Source organism: Nannobrachium achirus (assembly GCF_963921795.1).
Source record: "Nannobrachium achirus genome assembly, chromosome: 22".
Taxonomy (NCBI): domain Eukaryota; kingdom Metazoa; phylum Chordata; class Actinopteri; order Myctophiformes; family Myctophidae; genus Nannobrachium; species Nannobrachium achirus.
Window position 1 is genome coordinate 35,248,160 of NC_137829.1, and position 21,549 is coordinate 35,269,708.

The 21,549-nt window shown below is 41.4% G+C and overlaps 1 protein-coding gene across 1 annotated transcript; it reads right to left on the minus strand.

Annotated features, from left to right (window-relative positions):
* Positions 1–8,760: 8,760 nt before the first annotated feature.
* insig2 (insulin induced gene 2) lies at positions 8,761–18,761 on the minus strand. The gene is made up of 7 exons (XM_080753329.1): positions 18,637–18,761; positions 17,527–17,726; positions 15,630–15,802; positions 12,460–12,584; positions 11,778–11,944; positions 11,263–11,362; positions 8,761–10,691 (listed from the first exon to the last, which is right to left on the minus strand). The coding sequence occupies exons 2-7, from the start codon at positions 17,646–17,648 to the stop codon at positions 10,650–10,652; spliced, it is 729 nt and encodes a 242-aa protein (XP_080609455.1). The 5' UTR covers positions 17,649–17,726; positions 18,637–18,761; the 3' UTR covers positions 8,761–10,649.
* Between the last annotated feature and the right edge of the window lie 2,788 nt (positions 18,762–21,549).

Genomic DNA, 21,549 nt, shown 5'->3' on the forward strand with positions numbered 1-21,549 from the left:
TGTGTGATTCTCTCAGCAGAGTGTCTGACTGCGTCTGAAGACACCGCGCTTGATAGTTATCCGTCACGAAGAAACTGCCTACAAATCCTGTGCGGGACGTCCATTGATTAAAACGGATACCCTGAAAAAAAAAACGCTCTGATTCAACCGATGACTCACTGTTATGATGCCATGATGACACGGTGCAAGTGAGTGTAAAAGAACATACACACACACACGTTTCTCTCTGTTCAACATTGTGAATAGATGCGTGTTAAATCGTTGTGGCGGGTTGAACACCTTTGAGCGGCCCCCGGTGTGTTTCCACCCCGAAGGGGGATGCATGGGGTCAGGGGCCCCCGTCTCCCTACATTTGCTCGGGATGCTTAGCGAGTTGCCATGGGAACCTGGTCGTGCCACATGGAGAAAACCCTTTTGATTGACATACATGTTCCCCCGCAGACAGCTTGAAGGCGACGAGACAATACGAGGCGGAAGTCGGCCATTAGTATGGTTACAAGTCTTTAACCTCTGCCTGATCCCTCCCGGGACACAGTCTATGGGAGTGTGTGTGTGTGTGTGTGTGTGTGTGTGTGTGTGTGTGTGTGTGTGTGTGTGTGTGTGTGTGTGTGTTGGCCTCTGCTGTATGTGTGAGTGAACATACACACAAACACTAAGTAGCAGCTACGTTGAAAAGGATATCTAAGTTGACAACATAAAGAACCAGTTATTATTAGCTAATTATGAAAAATAGTGTTTAGACCTCTAAAATCTCACATAAAGGTAATTATGACGCTACAACATAATGTCCTCCGAGTACACCAGAAAGGCACAAAATTAAGTGCAGTAAACTGAAAACACAGAATAACCATGTACCCAGAGACAGTGAATAAAATAGTTTTTAAGTCTAAAGCCATGTAGTTAAAAAAAGAAAAATCCTCTCAAACCTTTTCCTCTTCTATATCTCTATGGCCAAAACAACTTTGTTACTTCAGTTTGTTGACAGTAGAGCCAGCTGACAGACAGATAGTGAGAGCTGGTTGAGACATGTAGTGTTGTGTGCCACCTGCTGGTCAGTGGGTGGTACTAATATTTCATGAACGTCAGCAGTCCCTTAGATTTAGAATAAATGCAAACAGTGACCACACACACACTCAACAGACCACTTAAGTCCTATACACTTTGGTGTACAATGAATAGTGATGTAATCTTGTGAGCTAGCAGATCTATTTTTGAAATAATATGTTGACAATTTTCAGCTATTGCATGTCCCAAATAGTCATCCCAGGTTGAAAGTTGTCTTTTCCTATTTTCTTTTTTACATACGAGAGCAATACTACCCAACCCCCACACACCCAGAAACACTGACAAAATCCCACTGTTTATAACAATAACATCTTATCGTTTAGTCATGCGCAAACTCTACACACAGTACACTACATAATCAAATGTCTATTCTCTGTATCAATAGGCCATATTATGATAAAATGCAGACACGCGCAGCGGTTCAGCGGATGCTGAACAGGTGACTATCATCCCTGCATCTTCCTTCATGTCACTGACATTATGCTAACAGACTAAATGACTAACAGGGTGTACTGTAGAAGATATTGCTTTTGCTCCAAACTATTGCCACTGATCCAATTTCTTCATTCATCTGTCTGGCTGGCCGTCCAGGCGTCCATCCATCCATCCATTTGTTCAGTCATTCATGCATATGCTCATCCACCCATCTATCCAAGCGCCAGTCCGTCCCTCCATTCTTCCGTTTGTCTTTTTGTCTTCTGTGGGCCATGCTCATGTCTGTAGAGCAGCAGTCTGAACAGAGTGTAATGAAAAACCAATTAGCCGCTTTTGGCACCAGACGCCTGGTACACGCACCCCACCTGAGACTGAGCTAGCTTTTAATTCTCTCCTCCTTCAGCGGCCCAAGGCCTCATCCCCGCTGCCTCATCCCGCTGGTCGTTTCGGCACCCCTCTTATTAAAAGACGTGCTGACACGGCAAAGCTATCTACCGCTCTGGCTGAAAAATATGACTCCTCGGATGTGGCACTGCTCACTATGGGCTCTGCTGCTGCTATAAGCCACAAAACTCCATTATTGCCTTCGCGATTCCAGCAGCCTCTTATAGAGCCTGAGAGAGGAGAGAGGTGGAATAGCGGGGGCCTGATTGTGATTGATGGCTTCCCATTAGCCAGTGTGTTATCGCTCCGGCTGGGGAGAACAACCACTGAGTTGTAACACAACACATTACCTGAACCCCCCCCACACCCACACACACCCCTCTCGACACCCCCCACCTCCTAGCCTAGAGAGAGAGGCGCTTAAATAAAATATAGACCCTCTCTCCGAGATCCTCATTCCGTGCTCAAGGCACTCGGACCGGTTAGCACGTCAGCTGTGATTTGCTCAGCATTCCTACTCAATAAACACATGGTTAGTATTCATATTAACCACAGGAGCCTGGCGCTGGAGATATCTGCAGTAACCTCTCTCTCTCCTCCAACTCCATCTCTTTCCCTCTGTCTCTTTCTCCTTCCTTCGCTATCCCCCTCTCTACAATCCCCCTTCTCTCCCTCCCTCCATCTCGCTTTCCCCCTTTTTATCTCTTTCTTTCTCTCCTCATTTCTCTCTCCATCTCTCTCCCTCCACTCTCTCTCTGTTCTGATTGTGAATGTATCGGGTGTAGCTTTCATCAGGTCTGATTTTTTTTCCTCCCTTCTTCTTCTTTGGTCTTTTTCTTCGTCGGTGCACCTCCCTGTCAAAATGATTGATTGGGACCGGGGGCAGCGGAGTGTCCTGCATTACCCCAACAAATGATCTGGTCCTCGCTTGGCAGACCTTGGCCAGAGAGAAATCAATATTTCACCATTAAAATCTATCAGAGGAGAGTTAGGGCAGCGGCTGTCAGCAGGCGACACGATCGCGCCGCGGCAACATTAAACCTGACACCTGCAGCGCACCAGTAATCAATATCCAGTGGTTCACAGATCATTTGTGGTCACCTTTTAAAGCAGTGATGGATGTCTCCCGGGGCGGTGATTCATGTTGTGACACCGTTTAGCAGGGTTTTATTCCAGTTTGGATGGTCATCCCTCAGAGATGTTACTGGGGAGATGGGGGCTGCGGCGAGGGGCTCTGAGCTTCTAGCACCCATTTCATTTCTACATGACGACGCTGCAAGCCTGTCTTCTGCGATTATAACCACTCCTGGTTTTATAGGTTTTACTCGTCCCCTGGTGTCTGTGTCTGTGTGTCTGTGTGTCTGTGTGTGTGTGTGTGTGTGTGTGTGTGTGTGTGTGTGTGTGTGTGCACAAGGTCAAACTCAACTCCAGATTTTGGATACTGTAACAGCCAACAAAGCAGGGAAAACTCTAGCCCCGTTTTGACACAGGTTTGAAGAGCTCAGGTCTTCTGCATCTACACAAGCATCTAAGCCATTAACACCGGACACGATAAAGATAAAACATATTGTTTTAAAAATCTTCCTCGACTGAAGTGGATGCATGGTAGCGTCCTGTTGTCGGCAGGACGGCAGTTGTTGTTAATTATCATTATAGTTATCTTTCTCGTGCCCGTTGGGAATGGTGCTTGGGAATGTCGTGGATTTTGTTATAGCTCCATTCCACACAAGTTCGAGCCATGTTGCACAGGCCCGCTCGTCTGGCTCCTCCTCCATTATTTATTAAATTATTCATTGGCTACTGTTTAGATTAGATCCATTGTACATCTACTGTAGTTGGAACCCTTCTGACAATGGATAGCTGTCAAAGTCTGTCAAAGAGTGTCTGAAGACACGTTAGCAGCAAAGTTGTGTCCAACATCAAAATCACTAAAAGGTGATAACCTCATCACCTAAAAGTGGAGTATGCATGGGCCTTTAGGTGGTAGGAGGAGAACTAGAACGGGCAAAGAATGGCAACCTTTCCAGATCAAAACAGGAAAGTCGAATCATAACTTCTGGAGATGACGTAGGGAGGATAGCAGATAAAGGCAATCAGCTTACCTTTGAATGTTTCCCTCTCCGCATATCTGAGAGCTCTCAACCTTGCCTCCTGACCCTCATTCTGCAAGGGGAGATAATTGCTTGTCAGGAATAAATAGAGAGATTAATGAATTCATTAGCAGTGGGGAGTTTAGCTCTTCCGAGCAGCACTTACTGCTATGACACATCACGCCTATTGTTTTACTAGCTAGTTAGCCTTGAACAATAACATTTCGCACAGCAAATTGCCTCATACAGTCATGTAAACCAAAGAAGAAACTGTGTCCTTATCCTGGAATTTAGCAATAATGCAAACAAAGGGTCTTTAAAGTCACGATTATTCATCTTAATTACTTTTGTCTATAAGAGTCCGTGTCTGTGCAAGCCAGTACAAGACAGGACACATTAATCCACATTAGCACAGAGCACAGTACCAGTTGATGTGAGCAATTTTGCAATGGCGTTGCAGTTTGTGCCAAATATACCTCCACTTAATTGCCTGGCGGTTTAAACAGTGTTTAAACTATTGAATTAACTCTAAATAATTTCAAAATGAACTTTTAGTCAAAACATCATCCCTTGTGTTGTTTACCATGCCACATACACCTGTATGGTTCTTTGAACATGTACTTACTATGGTAATTGTAAGCAATGAGTACGACTTGAGCCTTGTGTTTTTGATCAGTACTTCATAAGATTTAGGAGTAACAGAAAGCATTTGCTAAAAATGTACTGATCAGGTAGGCCCCACAGTTTACAGTAGATATACACAAAAGACAGAAAAATTAATGAGCATTCCTTAAAGGTTTCCCCCTACAACATAATCGTCAGGTATTTGATTATACTAGAAGGAAGATTGTTTACAAGAAAGTGTTAAAATAGTGTTTTTATGTGGCCACACCCACCTGCTCATTAAGTATGCCTGGTTGCCAGGTGGTTGGTGATCCAGTTGAAGCTTAGCTACACCCACAGTGTTGCTAAATGGTAAAAAGGGTAGAGGATGATATTATGATGTCATTAAATCAGTGTATGTCAACTGTGCCTTTTGACTCAGAGGCTTTATTCAGCTTTCAGGAAGAAACCAAAAATACACAGGGAAGACATATTTGCATATTATAAACACATAATTAGAGTAATTTAACTCCATATGATAGACACATGCAAAACAGAAAAAGTACAAAACTATGGCACCACCTCTTTATTTCATTTTTTGTTAAAGTTTATCTAAGTATGAACTTATATAAACATTTTCATACAAATAATTGCATGAAAAGTCTAAAATGAACCTATTTACGGTAAACAACTACCCAAAAGTAAATTTTCATTGTTCTCCTCAAAACAAATATTGTATGTCTTCCTATAAAAGAATGAATGGATGAGGGTCAGCCCTATCGGTTTTGAATGGATGTTATATCCAGTGTTTTATACTGTAGTGTATACGTATAGGCTACAGGCCTAGTTCATACAGTTCAAGGTTAAGGTTCAAGGTTGTACATTATGGTTACATCTTGTGTACAGGACAGGTACATAAGAGTGAAACCTATTTTTGTTTGGCTTCCTTCATATTGTAGGCTAGTAATAACCTAATGCAATAGCCCATTTAGTTTACTAGGGTCATTGCTGACCCAACCACACCTTAAAGCCATACTGTGTAAGTTGCCCAACTAGTGGTCATTATCCCTATAGCAAACCGCGGTCGCGTCCGCGTCTTTCGTCCGTTTTTCGTACCTTCAGACCCCCGCGTCTGCCTCCACCTCGCTGAGATCTATCTTTTAAGGGGTCCCTTGTTCCTGTGCGTTCAGTAATTCCAGAGATACGGACTCCTTCACCCTGCCTGGTAGGCGAAATTACCTAGAGAAGGGATGGTACAAACGGGCGACAACAAATATGGCTGCCATAGCGAGTATTAGCGACCCCACTTCAAGATGCGCTGTGATTGGCCGGCAGTTGTATAACCCTCGCTGTGATTGGCCGGTAGTGTGATGACGCAATTTTGGCGCGAGATCCGGTCCACGGCAAGGATCTCAGTTTACATATAGAGAAGGCTTTACAGGCTGAAATTCACGGCGCGGATCTTCTAAAACTTTTGTGATTTAATAGTTAGGAGAATTTTAAGATTTGTTTTATAAAAAAAGTTACATAGTACAACTTTAAGCTCATCATCACCATCACCGACGTTGTCACCATCCTCCTCCTTAGTCCGGTGGTATGCGCGACAAAAAGGGATCCTGAGAAAGTAATAAAGTAAATCACAAATTACACAATACAGCTCATCATCAAACCTTTCTCTGCTTGAGTCCATTTCCCTGACACAGTGATCCTGTTTTTTCAAGGCCTTCTTGTCTTTCAGCAATGAGAAGAAATAAGTTCTATACAGTGATGGAAAAGTAATACTTTTTTTACTTGAGTAAAAGTATCAATACTGCAATGTAGATTGTAGAAATACTCTGGTACAAGTAAAAGTCCAGAATTCAAAATGTACTTAAAAGTAGAAAAGTATTGGTATCAAAATGTACTTTAGAGTATCCCAAAAGTAAAAGTACTCTTTGTGCAGAATGTCCATTATACATCTATTATATATATGGCGATCAAGCTCACAATATGTCGCATCGTGATGCATTGTGAGTTTGTACTTGTAGATCTGCTATTTTCAAATGACCGAAATATATAGCCTAGGCTAATCAAAATCTACAAAGTAACTACCTACTGTAAAGTTGTCATATAATTGAAGTGGAGTAAAAATGTAATTGCCTTGAATCTGAGACGTAGTGGAGTAGAAGTAAAAGTACTGAAAATTTGAAATACTCCAGTAAAGTAAAAGTATACCTCAAAATTGCGACCTGACTGGCTCACCTGTCCTGGCTGTGGCTAGCATTAAAAAAAAAAATAAAAAAAAAACATTTCTATAGCTAAATAAAATAAATAATAGCTACACAAAACAGACAAACCTGTTAGCTTTTAGTTGGGGTGGTTCCGCCTCTTGTTTGTTCTTTCTGCCTCAGAACGTCTGGACAACATTGGCCTAGTACAGCTAACACATAGGTCTACCAATCCTCCTTGTTTTGCTACAATGTTTGTAGATCTGTTTCCAAGAGAGAGACAGACTGACCATGCTAGGGCGAATGGGCGACCTCGCGTTTTTTATAGGCATTTCACAGACCCATACTTTCCATCTCTGGGATCCCAATCTACACAGCAAAAGCAAAACCCTCAGTGGTTACCGTTATTTAACTCCCAATCCCATACAGACCATACAGACCCATATGGGTTCATTTGGACTTCCGGTGGTCCCCCCGACGTTGTGGTTGTTGCTCAGTAGTTGATGTTGTTGCAAATGATGCAACCAGAGTGAAAACAGGTGTGTGCAATAGTTAATTAGTTGGCCAGGCTAGTTATAAAAGGACCTCTGGTTTTATTGTCACTGCAACTTACATTTGCATTTAATAGCGTCATCTGAATGACAGCATTCATTACCTTTAGGCCACTTGAAGTAGCTTGATACCAGCCATTAATTTGTTTTAAACAGATTATCAAAATACCATATTAGGCTATAGTCTGCCCTACTCACATGTTATAGCCTACCCTTGACAGATATAGGATAATTACTTAAAGGGATATTTCGTTGTCATGGTATCGTCTAATCAGGCTTTTGGGAGCACCCCGGACAGTTTAAGTTGCTTGATACAATATTTAGATATTTGATATTCAATTCTCAGACCCGCCCCCTTCCTATACAAACCCATAGTAACTTCAAACTCCACTTTAACCATGATAGATTCATCAAAAACAGCCGTAATTACTTTTTTCATTTATTTGATTAAAATGTCATTGTTTAATTTGTCATTTTCCAAAATAATTATTAAAAAAGAACAAATATTTAAACATTATTTTAGTTTAAGGCTATATGTTAAAAAAGCATGCAGCCAGGTGATAAAAAAAAAAAAAGGATCACAGAGAGGCTTACCAAAAGGCATGTTTGTTTATTAAAACCGAAAGAGATTGCACATGTCAAGTTGTTGCATTATGAGTGGATTGATAGTCCCAGTTACACACACACACACACACACACACACACGCGCGCGCGCACAGACGCACAACACACACTTAAGTCCTTCAGTTTTGCTTAAGTGATGATGGAAATCAAGTATACTATTCACCAGAATTCTCCATGAAAACTATATTAAATTCATATGCTACAGAGATGTCAGCTGTGTGTACAGCAGAATTTCTCCCCGTTTTGTCAGAGAAAAGGTTCCTCTTCATGGCCCATCAAAACAACATTACAAAAAACAAAACACTGCTTTGGATATTTCCTGATTTTAACATTGTAATCACCCAACACGCATTTGAAATGATATTAATCACATAAAACACAGGTTCCCTTTATAGAGAAGCATTCCTTTTATGGTCATACTGTATCATAAACTAGGAAGTGGTGCCTAATTTTCACCCATATATATATAAATATAGACGTTTCAGTTTCGTGTCTAAAGCCAAGTCACATCAACAATTACTGTGTGGAAAAGTAATTCAATTGTCTCAGTACATAACTGAGACAAGCTATACAGCGAAAATAACACTAAGGGTGCCCTCACACCAAAATACCTATGAGAGTGGAATCCGCGTTCCGCCAATGCATTTCAATGAGAGTGAAGCGGTTTCATGCCAGCAGAGGATTTCTGCAAAAAACGCTCCCTTATCATTGAAATGCATTGGTGGAACGCGGATTCCACTCTCATAGGTATTTTGGTGTGAGGGCACCCTAACACTGTATATGAATCTTCTCTTGGTACAAAGGTATAATATCAATTAACATAATGAAAATGCATGCCAAACAGAGGTCTTATAACGGGACTAATGAGTTTTGCATCTGGAAAATTTGATTCCATGTCCGAATTGCAACCTCCTAAAAAAAAAATTTAAAATAGAAAAACCAAGGAGAAGAACCTACCGTATAATCTAATTAACATAATTCAATGTTTAAACTATTAAAACTGGGAAAGCATCCATGTCATTTTCGATTTTTGCATTGGCTAATCAAAAATAACAGACATACATGGTCACGTACACATCTGCTATATTTGAACATTTTTGAAAAATCTTGAAAGTTTTGAGAACTACTGATTTAGAAGGCATTTGTGGGATCGGCCTCAAGTCTAAATGGGTTAACAGGTTTAGTGGGACCGAGAACAGTCAAACGCAACAACAAAAGTCAGCACAAGCTGACACTGTGCGTACATCCAAGCCACCATTAACGTCACTCATCAGTTTAAACACCCATGGTTTTAGAGGTTTAAACACTTTAGTTTAAGCACTAATAAATGAGACCATTTAAAAAATATATTGTATTGGGTAGCTTGGCAAATCCCAGTGAAACAGGGTACACTTTCAAGCAAATAACTTAGTCTTACATAATCAAAACAAAAACTCTTCACTCATTCTCATTCATAGGAACCAATGGTACTATACTGTAAGTGCTGGTTAAGGCTGGCAGAAACAACCACTGTCTGGGACATGAATTAGGGCTTCAGAGTTGAAAAATTAAAATCTCAATACTGTCTTCTGCAATTTCCAAAGAGCAGGACGCTGCAATTTTCATGAGAAGTTGGAGGCAGAGCACCAGCTCTTTTTGCTGGTGCTGTGCAGAATCGCTGGTGTACAAATCAATTGTGCACTTTGGAGAACACCTTTCCATTCAAACAAACAAATCCAAACAATAGCACTTCCCATTTCTTTTCTGTATTCTCATTTATCAGAACGCATCCATTGCAATCTTCAATAAAACAATGAACATCTTTTGTTATATTCTTTTTTTGTAGTCAGTATCGTGCGGCCCAAATATGTAAATTCTGTAATGGCACCAGGAAATGCAGCATTGCCCTCAACATCCAAACAATCAGAACAAACATACTGTACATACAATACACATCAGTATACCTGGTCAAAGAAAATATATACTACTTGAGTGTTAATATTATACTTACTAAAAGTATGAGGGAGAGACATATACTCACTGTATATAGTGAGTGTGTGTGTGTGTGTGTGTGTGTGTGTGTGTGTGTGTGTGTGTGTGTGTGTGTGTGTGTGTGTGTGTGTGGCTATGCATTCTCTATAGCCATAGGTGAAAGAAGTGTAGAGACTGAGATACAAGGGGAAGAATTTAAAATGTATCCTGTGTGATTGTTATTTTGGCAAAATGGAGCCAAAAATGTTTAAAAAAACACTCGTTCTGGATTGATGTGAGCGGCTACAGATGCCCTGCTGCTATAACCGCCTTCCAGCTGAGTTGCAATCACAAGACGCCGATGTGAATAAACCGCACCAAAAGACATACAATAATAAAAGATGCTGGCCACACTCATTATCCACCTCAACAGCATACGAATGTTCGTAATGTTGTGGGCCGTGTCTCCCCAAGCCCTGGATGGGCTAATAAGAGCCAATCAAAAAAAGAAAATACTGTCTTGTCTGACGGCGAAGGCGTCGAGCAGCAAATCTGTGGAGCCCATTATTCATCGGCTGTGCTTGAATGCTCCGCCCCCGCCAGGGTCGACCAATCCCAATCAATGCTGCATACTGATGTCCTTCCTCTTCAAGGGCTTCTCGTTAGCCCAAAGAGGGAAGGGGGGGGGGAAAAGTCATATTCTGAGCATAGAGGTTTGACGGAGGTAAGGAGTCCATCGCTCAGTCCTGATGGGTCTTTTCTTGAACAACTTTGTATTCATACTGGGAAGAGGAACACAAGGGAGGAGAAAATACAGTCAGAAACATGACGGGTGAATTAACTCTCATGGCCTTTCTGTGTGTATTCAAGACTGTGCCATTCAGTGGGAATAACACATTTACACATGGTCCTTTTCCCACAAGGACATTCATAAACACTATGAGCTTTGCAATGCACAAATACTGTAAAGTACAAATGTAAATGTGTTACTACATCAATCGACCAACATGTCCCAACCAAAATAAGATATCCTTTATCAATGCCCAGGGGGAAATTAATGTGTTGTTCAGAATGAAACACAGTAAGATTACTTACTACTTACAATTAAATTAATTTAAATACTTAAACACCGGCCCTTTTGACATAAGATATATGCGCTGGGTCTCTGAATAACGTATGATCACCAAGAATGTACAGTCCATCACAAGTGAATATATTAATCAATACATGTACAGTCTATCAATAGCATACATATTATGTGGTGTCTACAGAGTCAAAGCTGGACTGGAGTCAGCAATAAAAAACTAAAAACAGACAGCACCAGAGTCAAAGCACGCTGCAGCGCTCACTCACCAAGGCTAGTTGACGTCCTATGTTTCCCATGGTTATGACACCCGCAAAGAAGATGCAAGGTAACCAGGAGCGAATGTAGAGGAAATCTGGAGACGTATACCTAAAGAACACACACACACACACACAAAAAAAACGTATCAAATCTTTGCCACTTTCTTATTTAGCCTGTGGTGTGTGTCGTGGCTTTTGTACTGTGGTAAAGAGTCTAAAGACCTTACATTTATGAGCAAGAAAATGTGTTTTACACTGTTGAGGCAGCCGAATACATTACATTACTTTCCTCTAAAAAGAGCTTTATTCAAATTCTCAGCACTGCTGTGCTGGAACACCTCTTTGACCGACCAGATTGTCTTGACATTGAAAACTTCCTGCCGCAGCAGATCTCATATCATCTGGTCAGAAAACGAGCCAGGAGAACAGCCAGGGGAGTCACTTCATAGAAACCAAGAACAAGATCATTGTCTGGACTGACAGACCTCCATAATGAGATCATAGCCACAGCTCTGTGGACTCACTGAAAGACTCCATTGTAGACCAGGAGCTGGGTTGCCAGAGTTGCCAGCAGGGCGATCCCTACACCCAGGCCAAAGCCGCTGCGGGAGCGGTCGAACGTCCACCACAGGCCGACGGAGAGCGCTGCCAGAGTCAGAGACAGCTGCACGTTGTTGGCAAAGTCCACTTTCTGACAGAGGCAGAGGGTCAAGGAACTGGCAGTCAGCAAACCTAGAGAGCTTCAAGCTGTGTCATACACATGTCACAGTATGACATACCACATCATTGCAACTCTTGTTAACATGGCGTTGTCAAAACAGCGAGTCATCTACTTAACATACGACTGTTGTTTTAATCTGTTACTCTGATATACGGTAAATCAACACAACATGTATGGAAAAGTACATACAAAATGTAACTTTACACAAAGTAAAAAAGATGATTCTATAATTTGCTAAAAATGTACTTGAACCTGAAAAAGGACTTGAATTTACTTGACAGGACAGACCCTTGAGATGTAGCATCTCATTTTCAACGGCTTCTGTCCTTGTCATGCCTAGAACACATAATTTAATTTGGTGCATAAAAGGTTTTCATTTTAGTTTCTTAATAACTTTCACATTTGATCGCTGCACAAACAAGCGCTACATTGATTTAGTTAAATGGCGGTAGCAGCAGCAACCGCAGCCAAAGCTTGCAGGATACGGCGCTGGCATGGTTAATGCCCACAAACACGGCCACGCAGCGCATCACACTGGACCATTCCCGCTTGAACTTGTGCGGCTCACCCAGACGGCTGTCAATGCAGGGGTAAAGCAACCCGATCATTGCTGTGAACATGGACATGGGGGGGGGGGGGGGGGGGGGGGGTTGGGGCATGGGGAGTGGTAGAGAATGAGGCGAGTGAGAAAAAAGCAAAGACAACACAACAGCTTTATTGCTGCAACAGCCCAATCTCAGCATGCCTAACATGACAGTATTGTTGTACAGAGAACAGCTTCCACATAGCAGCTGTGGAATTCTGATGACACATTCAAGCCTGTGCAAAACGCAGCTTTTTATGGGTTAGTTCAACGCCGACCGTCCTGACCATCAGAAGTTGATGTCTCCACTGTCATTATGTCTAAAGTGTACCATACGTTGTTGATTGTTTATAAAGTGCTATAGGACGTTTTTCAAATTCAGATGGATGAATACAATTTGGCATTCCCGTTAGGGAGAAATGTGAACCGTGATTACAAAATCTGATTTTGAACCTTTTGTGCCGGATGAACGATGAGCATCTGATCTCACCTACTCATCCTCACTGTATTAAGAGAATGCAAGAATAAAAATAAACCACACTGGTTTTATTAATGGCTTCACAACACACTACTCACGCATATCGCCTTTGGACCAAACTAATCTAGCGTAAGCACAAATTAATGTTGCTCTGTCAGTGCTTAACCCCTGAGGATAGAAGGCCTAGTATGTGTGTATGTGCGTTGGCAACAAGTGGAAATGACAAGCTCCTGCAGGAAGTGTGTGTGTGTAGGGTCTCTGGAGTAAGAAGTGCCTGGGGCTGTTGTACTCTGTGCTGAGCCACTCGGGACTCTGTCAACTGCTGCCGCGCCGCTTCGCCCCGCATTTTTATTTATGCCGTAACACCCAGGGGAGACTGTATTTCAATAATGGTAGCTAGTCAAGCCTACTGGGCACTGAGTACGTGTGCGTATCTGCATGTAATTGTACATGGGCTGGTTGTTTCAATGCGCCTTTTTGGATCCAGTCATAAAGATGTGATGTTATGAGACCACAACTCTGAGCACCTAAAATTGGCTTGAATAAAATCCTTTTGAAGTTTCTCACACTCCTTTTTTTTGCCAATGCCCTATGTGTACTGTGGTCCCTGTTACTGCCAACCTCCACTGCAGGGAGGGTGTAGATAATGATAGTGCTTCCTTTGATACACATGGAGTCACCAGCTTCTTCTTGTCAGCGAGGAGTTTGACCAGAAAAGTTTAACATTATGTGGAGGTTGAGGTTCATGCTATATTCCCTAGTTACCCTCCCCAGTGACACATACATTCACTATGCAATATGAATAGTTTAGTTTGTACATTTTTGGCTTAAATATAAGACAACCCTGATTATAACATAACGCTTGAATATGATATAAGACAAACCTGGTTCCTCCCCCCATTCAAAAGCTGCTGTTTAACCAATAGTGGAAAAACATTAAGAACAACTTCAAGATTTTAATTTAATGTAAAATGACTGTCAACTCTCTCACACACAATGTAATTGTTTGCAAATAAACATGCATCTGACGCACCAAGTCAGAAATAGGCAAAACACCAAAGAAGGAAAATGCTAATTCCCTGGAATTCCCCTTTCAGTGTGTGACCCAATAGAAAGCAACGAAGGTGGAGACAGCAGTGAGAAAACTAAAGTAAAAGCAACAGGGGAACGACAACCTCTGACTGTTGGCTAAAATTGAAGGAGAGGATGACATGGAGTTGGCTGCTTTGTAATAAATTAAGAACAGCGCATTGAATATCTGACAGTGTGTGTACATACAGTATAGTGTGAAAGAAAAAAGAAGCCAAGAGGCGCTGATCGGCTTGCGTCGGTTCCAGCTAAATCTAACCCCATATATTCGGGCCAATACAGAACATACATAAAGCATATTGCCCTTATTTGCGACCGTAGGTCGCAGTTTACTATCAGGACCGTCACAGCTTGTCCGTGTCTGGAGTCTCTGGACGTCCGGTCGTCTGTCCGGACAGGTAACGCCTGACACTGTGGTTCACCTGACACATCACTGTGACATCACAGTGATGTCAGATACTCAGAGCAGGGATCTCCATATGTGCATAAAAGGGATTCTGTTAGGGATCTCCATATATGGGCATAAACTGGTTTGTATTCCAGATGATGCCCTGTTAGGAAAACCACACTAAAAGACTAAACTAAAAGACAGATGGCGTGACCTCAAGGTTGCTTTTCGCCCTTAGGCGTCTTCTGGTATAAATATACTGTCTAAATACACATACATAATGCACAAGCGTTAGGGTTGTGCTGAATAATTTTTCTGATGCAAATTATTTGTTTTTGTTTTTAAGTCATACATCATTCAGTACTGTAGGTGCTCATTATGTAGAAATGTAGGTGATAACCATCATCATCAATATTTAATATCAATGGTCTTTTGTCAGCTGTCTGCTGTCTGCTATGAACAAAACAAAATAACTCACATTACCAAATGTAACCAGATGTGCAAGGTAAAAAAAAAAGAAAATACCGTTCTTTGACCCATTCAGAATGAGACAACAGGGAACAAGGAATCCTGAGAAATTATACTATAAAATATTCTTGTTTGACGGTGTACAATTTAGGAATAAAGCCGCAGGCCGTACAAAACTCGTCATCGGGCCACATTTGGCCTCCGGGCCACACCTTGGACACCCTGCCGTATGCATGGTACATTCACATACATACTGTAACATACATACATACATACATACATACAGGGGCGTCACAAGGGGGAAAAGTGGGACTGAGTTACTAGGGCCCAAGGTGGAGGGGTCTTAATTATTTTATACTTTAGCTATTGAAAAATAGCAGATATACAAGCTCACAGCGCAGAACCGAGTGCCGCGCTGTGGGCTTGTAGATCTGCAGTTTTTGAAAAGTCGTGAAAATGTGTGCAGATCTTTGAAAATATGTATTTTTTTAAGCAAACATTTGTAACTCAAATTTTGCTTCTGGGTGGTCCCTGGAACTAAATATTTCGAGATGGGGGTCCGTGGCCAAAGTGAATCCTTGTACCCAGGGCCCAGAATTTGGTGCGACACCCCTGCATACGTAACCATTCAATGTCATCGTCACCCTACCTGAGGCCGTGCCACAGCAAGGTGGGACCCACCAGGCCGAGGAGAAGATGCTGCTGATGACATCCGGGGGGAACAGAGTGACGTTCCTCTGCACCTGGAGCAGGTTGAGCACCAGGGCCAGGAACACTCCCACAGAGAACAGCATGGCCCCGCGGATCACCAGGTTGGTGGTCCTGTAGGGGTGGGCGATATTGTGATAAATATCGTTGAGAGTTGAGACCATACAATGTCTCCATGATATGCCTTTTCAGAGATATCGTATCTATCGTGTGGTACAATGGGGGAGAGCCTTATAAATGAAATCCTGTTGAATTGTTAATACAGAGATTCATTTTCATTTAAACCTGCATTTTGGTTCTAAATCAGTAGTACTTTAAAATGTCAAGGTCTCCTCTTAACTCTGACAGTATACAAATGAAACCAAATGAAATTTGGTTTCATTTGTATACTGTCAGAGTTACATACTTGTAAGGGTCAATTTAGTACCTGGACCCCACTTTGAGGATCACTGGTCTAAATGATCTGTTACTCCTTTTTCTTTTAGTTTTTTTCATACCTTGTAGGTAGTTTTACCGTTAAGTAACCAAAAACTAACCATAAAAAACAACATGAAAAAGAATCGTGATAAGATTGTGTATCGTGATACCGCTTGGAAAAATATTGTGCTATTGTATTTCTCCATATCGCCCACCTGTATGGTCCTGCCACCGTCCCAGGACAAAGTCAAGTTAAAAACCATTAAGACTGGCGGGAGAACGCATCTTTGTTAAGTTAAGATTAGATCACCACTTTAACCATTATTTTATGCTTTAGCTATTGAAAAATAGCAGATATACAAGCTCACAGATATGGTATTTTTGAAAAATCGTGAACATTTGTGCAAATTTTTTTTAAGTAAACATTTGTAAATCTTTGCTTCTGGGGGGGTCCCCTGCGACAACATATTTTGAGATGGAGGTCCGCGGTCAAATACATATTTCTAGGGATTCTTGACATTAAAGTTTGAGCACCATTGATCATAAAAACATACGTTTTTTCAGTATTTTTCAACTGGGCTAAAGCACACACTCGAAGCTTTCATGCAGTGTCGCCAGATCTTGCGAGAGAAATAAACAACTAACCCCCAGGTCTAGGAAAACCAGCCCAAAAGAAGCAACTAGACCACATGAGCCTAAAATAAGCAAAAATAAGCAGCTACACTTCAGAAACAAGCCCAAGAACTCTCGCAAACAACAATATTTACAAGCAATTTTACAGAAATTACAGAAAAAGGAATCTCAAAGGGGTCATGGCAACACTGCTTTCATGACCGTCTTGAACATAGTAGCCAGCCAAGCAGTAAAGACAGGGTTCCCACACATCTTTACCAATTCCTTTCCAAAACTTTTCCAAAACTTTTCCAGAATATTTAACCAGATTTCCAGGACTATATATATAACAATAATTCAGCTCAATAACGAGTCGCTTACTCCTATGCGCAATGCCCAAAGACAGGTAGTGTATGCCAGTGGTTCTCAACCTTTTCAGGCCGTGACCCCCGAAATAATCATATTTGAAGAGAGTTGAGGAATTTTGTATAACACGGTTTTATTGTGAAAATAGACGATCTACATGCTCACAACGCCTCGCGTTGCGAGGCGTTGTGAGCATGTAGATCGTCTATTTTCATTTCTGTCTCTAATATTTGACAATTTGCATTAACAAAATCAATAACCAAAGACAATGCATAGCTATTTCTTCCAGGACCTTCCAGGACCCTTGATCAATTCCAAAACTTTTCCAGTACTGGAAAAATATTTTTTCTAATTTCAAAATATTTCCAGGAATTTCATGACCGTGGGAAGGGAACCCAGTAAAGAAGACTGGACCATCATACATCCCACAGTTCAGAACAGACCTGTTGGTGATGACGGAGATGTAGGGCCCCCGGGGGTGGCGTTGCGACGTCAGAGAGGACCCCGACTGCTGCTGGCCGCCGGCCATGGAGCTGTCAGCCATGGCTGTTAGTGTGAGGGACATCCGTGGTCCTCAGACAGAAGAATATGGAATGCTGCCACTGCCCGTCCGTCAGTGTCCTCCACTGACATCCCAGATACGCTGGGGGGGGAAAAAAACAAAGAACAAGCAAAGCCAGGTCATTGAGGCACTAGAATTAGGTCACACTCACTGAGATCAATGTAAACCAGGTAGCATTGATCGTGTCCTGCTTTTTAGTGATGAGCAACTGGGTGTTATTCGGAATGGAAACAAGCCCACCACAGGGCTTTTTGTGTTAAGTTTTAGCATCATTGTATAAACCGTACCCCTGCACTATTTGCAAAATGTTTAATGGTTAGGAATCAATGAACCTCTGTAGTCACCCTGTACAGGTCTGCATCTGGATTGTACACTGTAGAACAAATTGGGCAGATATAACATTCGTGTCAATGGGGGTGCGTGGCCTATAAATGCATATCAAACTGGGGGTCCGTGAAACAAATACATTTAAATTAAGAGGCTGAGAGTCACTGCATTAAGATGAATTCTTTGGTTACAATACAGCAGCAGCGTTTACATTGAGCCAGCCGTTTACTGTTTACTTTCAGTGAAAGCTAAAGAGAGGAACCAGTTCGTTATCCGTGATTGTTTGTTGATCTGATCATATGGTCAGATGATCAGATCAACAAGCCTCCTGTCCTCTGCGGGATAAACATGTACTTAAATAACCTTCTTTACCCGAGCTAACCAGGACAGCTCAATGATTCATCGCAAGCTAGTATATTAGCATTTCTAAATGACATAATGTTTACTTTAAAACCATCCATATACAAATCGATAAATACAGAATAAATGTTAGTAAACGCAACAAGTTGAAAGCCCTGTTAAAATAAAATAATAACAAAAACGAGCTAGCTGTCTACCTTAAAGGCTTTAGCATTGGAACTAGCTAGCTTGGTGAACTCTTGTATTTATTATTAAATTTGATAACCACCTGTATTCAGCTGTAGTAATAAAGGCTTGCTCTTACCTTAGGTTGAAAGTTCCGCTTATACATTTCATGGGAGATGTAATAACAGGATTATAATATGTGCATAGATAGAGAACAAGCAGGACAGTCAATTAGCCTGCTCGCTAACTTCCTCTCTGAGCTCTGGCCGCTCAGCCAATCAGCTTCTAAAGCCGTGACGTAACCCCGTTACGCAAAGCTTACGCATCAAAGCACGGGTCGAGGTCTGATCTGTGACTCTTTTATTTAGAGACGTGGCACTGTCTGGCATGGAGTTAAATAATACACTGGCACTGGCACGGAGTTAAATAATACAGTGCCATTGGCATATAGTTAAATAATACAGTGGTACTGGGCATATAGTTAAATAATACACTGGCACTGGGCATAGAGTTAAATAATAAACTGGCACTGGCATAGAGTTAAATAATACACTAGCTATGCCTGGAATTTCTTCATTCTAGGGGCAAGGCCACTTGGTCTTTGGGGTTGTCCATTTTTTGAAGGCACAAAGGCCAAATGCCAGGGCAGGAGGGCCATCAAATAAAACAAGAAAAATAATTTAATTTAAGGGTTAAGAATGATTTTTAAATGTAATATGTAGACTATCTGCAGTGAAATAAATAATGGTATTAATAATCTGATCCATGCTCAGCTCTGCACCAATCAAAGTCAATGGATTGGTTTAAACATGGGGACAAAAAAAAAAGACACTGTTGTCTACATGGCAAGAAAGAGACACTGGTGTCTACATGTTGGCAAGAAAGAGACAGAGGAGAAAGTGGTACAGTCAGCTGGGGTATTTTTGAGGGGCACAAGGCCAAACTGAGGGTCAACGACGGCCATGGCCTTCATGGCCTCCCTGAAATTCCTGCCCTGGGCACTGGGCATAGAGTTAAATAATACAATGGGTGGCAATGGCCGCTATTATGCTCTGCAACCAGTGGTTGGGAGAAGAACTCCGATTTAGGTTTTCCCAAGTAAAAAGTAACAATAGAAAAATATTATAAAATAAAAACGTACAAGTAAAAGAAAATTGGTCTGTCTGTATTGAGTACAGATAGACCAATTTACTTTTACGTGTACGTTAATTTCACTTTATATTTCTTATATTTTGTATATTTGTGTATGTTGAATACCATGTATTCAACATTTTACTTGAGTATTAAGGTAATAGGGTTAGGGTCAAAATGACAGTATACCAAAGTGCACACATTTGTAAAAACCTTTCAAAAATAGGAAATAGCACATCTACAAGCTCACAACGTGTTGCAATGCGATAAGAGCTTGTAGATTGGCTATTTGTGAATAGCTGAATTATGAAATAGGGCTTAGGTAGTTAATGCAGGCTATGTTTTGTACCTCACAGGCGGCCCTCACATATAGGCTAGTACTCAAAATTGCAATATATCTAGTAACTATAAGATGTCAAATAATTGTAGTGGAGTAAAAAGTACAATAGGCTATTTGCCTCTGAGATACAGTGGAGTAGGCATACAGTATAAAGCATCAAAAATAAATACTCAAGTTTGATTGATTCAGTCAGAAGTGTAAACAGTACATGGTACAGTAAGAGATTAAAGTTAAAAGGATGACAAAAAAAAGTCCTGGGGACTTGTTTCCATTGTGGTCCTATGTATTCCTTAGAGTAAAACATTTACTAAAGTACAATACCTATAAGTGTAGCTACTAAGATAGACTACTTTCCACCACCGTCTGTTCATCACCTTTAATTATGTATATAAATCTTTCTTTCTTTTCACACAATCGACTCCATCCATCTCCTTCAACTCCAACATAAAGTTTATTGTCAGTCACAAGTTTGTTTACAGGTGTAAAACAGTTGGTGAAATAACTTTCCATACACACGTCCAAGGACTCCACTTCAAACGTTAATCACAAGAAAATGGAAGATCTTAAATCTCAAACAAACAAAAGGTGTGTAGGCCTACTACTTAAGAAGAAAAGAAAAAAGGCAGAGTGGTCTACCTCATTCTCTTGGGAATGAAGCATAGCGAGACTATTCAGTATTCACTGAGTGATAACTGATACATTGTCTCTAAGTCCATTGAGTCTAGGTCTACAAGCTTTTTACACCATCAGAGATGAAATATCAATAAGCATTTTGCATAGTAAAGGCACAGGATCCAGGGTTGCATCATCATTAGACTACAGCAGCACTAAGTACAAGCATCTGTCTGCTTTTTTAAATCCACTGTTAAATGCAAACTGCAGTTAACAACAATACAGCAGACTCACAAACACCAGTGGAATGGGAAGGCATGGATGGCCTGTTCCGTATATGTTCCAACTATTGTATTGCCTGACATAATCCCCCCAAAAAACCCATCATGAGCACCAGGCCCCGCTGTACGGTGAATACAAAATCTAAATGGGACTAGGGATTAACTGTGATCCACTCTGCACTGCGGCTCACTCACCTCTGCAACTCTCTGTAAGCCTATTAGACCACAAGAGCAAATCAAATATGGTGCAGATGGAATAGTGATGAAAATATGACAGAGAGAGAGAGAGAGAGAGAGAGAGACATGCACACGCACGCACACACATGCGCGCACACGCACGTGCGCGCGCACACCGTGCACGCACACACACACACACACACGCACACGCACACGCACACACACACACACACACACACACACACACAGAACGAAAGGTGAAATACACAAAGTCTTAAGAAACAAAGGTACACAGTGGTTGTGGACAAAGATGATTGGTGAGGAACGTTTACATAGTTGTCTAACTTATTTGTCATTATAGAATATATCCATGGGGGGGGGGGCAGTGAGGTTTGCATAACTTCCATCATGCTATCAGGATCAGTCAAGTCCAATGTACAGTACAGTACATATAGCTAAATGTTCTTTGGAACCGTTTTGAGATATTGTTGTAACTCCATAATACTGTATG

What these genes read in the sequence shown, in the direction of transcription:
- insig2 (XM_080753329.1), bottom strand. Translation starts at nt 17,648, where the DNA reads ATGTCCCTCACACTAACAGCCATGGCTGACAGCTCCATGGCCGGCGGC. An exon ending in ATCTCCGTCATCACCAACAG is followed by an intron (nt 15,803 to 17,526) that starts GTCTGTTCTGAA and finishes CCACCCCTACAG; the next exon opens with GACCACCAACCTGGTGATCC. An exon ending in TTGCTGTGGCACGGCCTCAG is followed by an intron (nt 12,585 to 15,629) that starts GTAGGGTGACGA and finishes CCATGTTCACAG; the next exon opens with CAATGATCGGGTTGCTTTAC.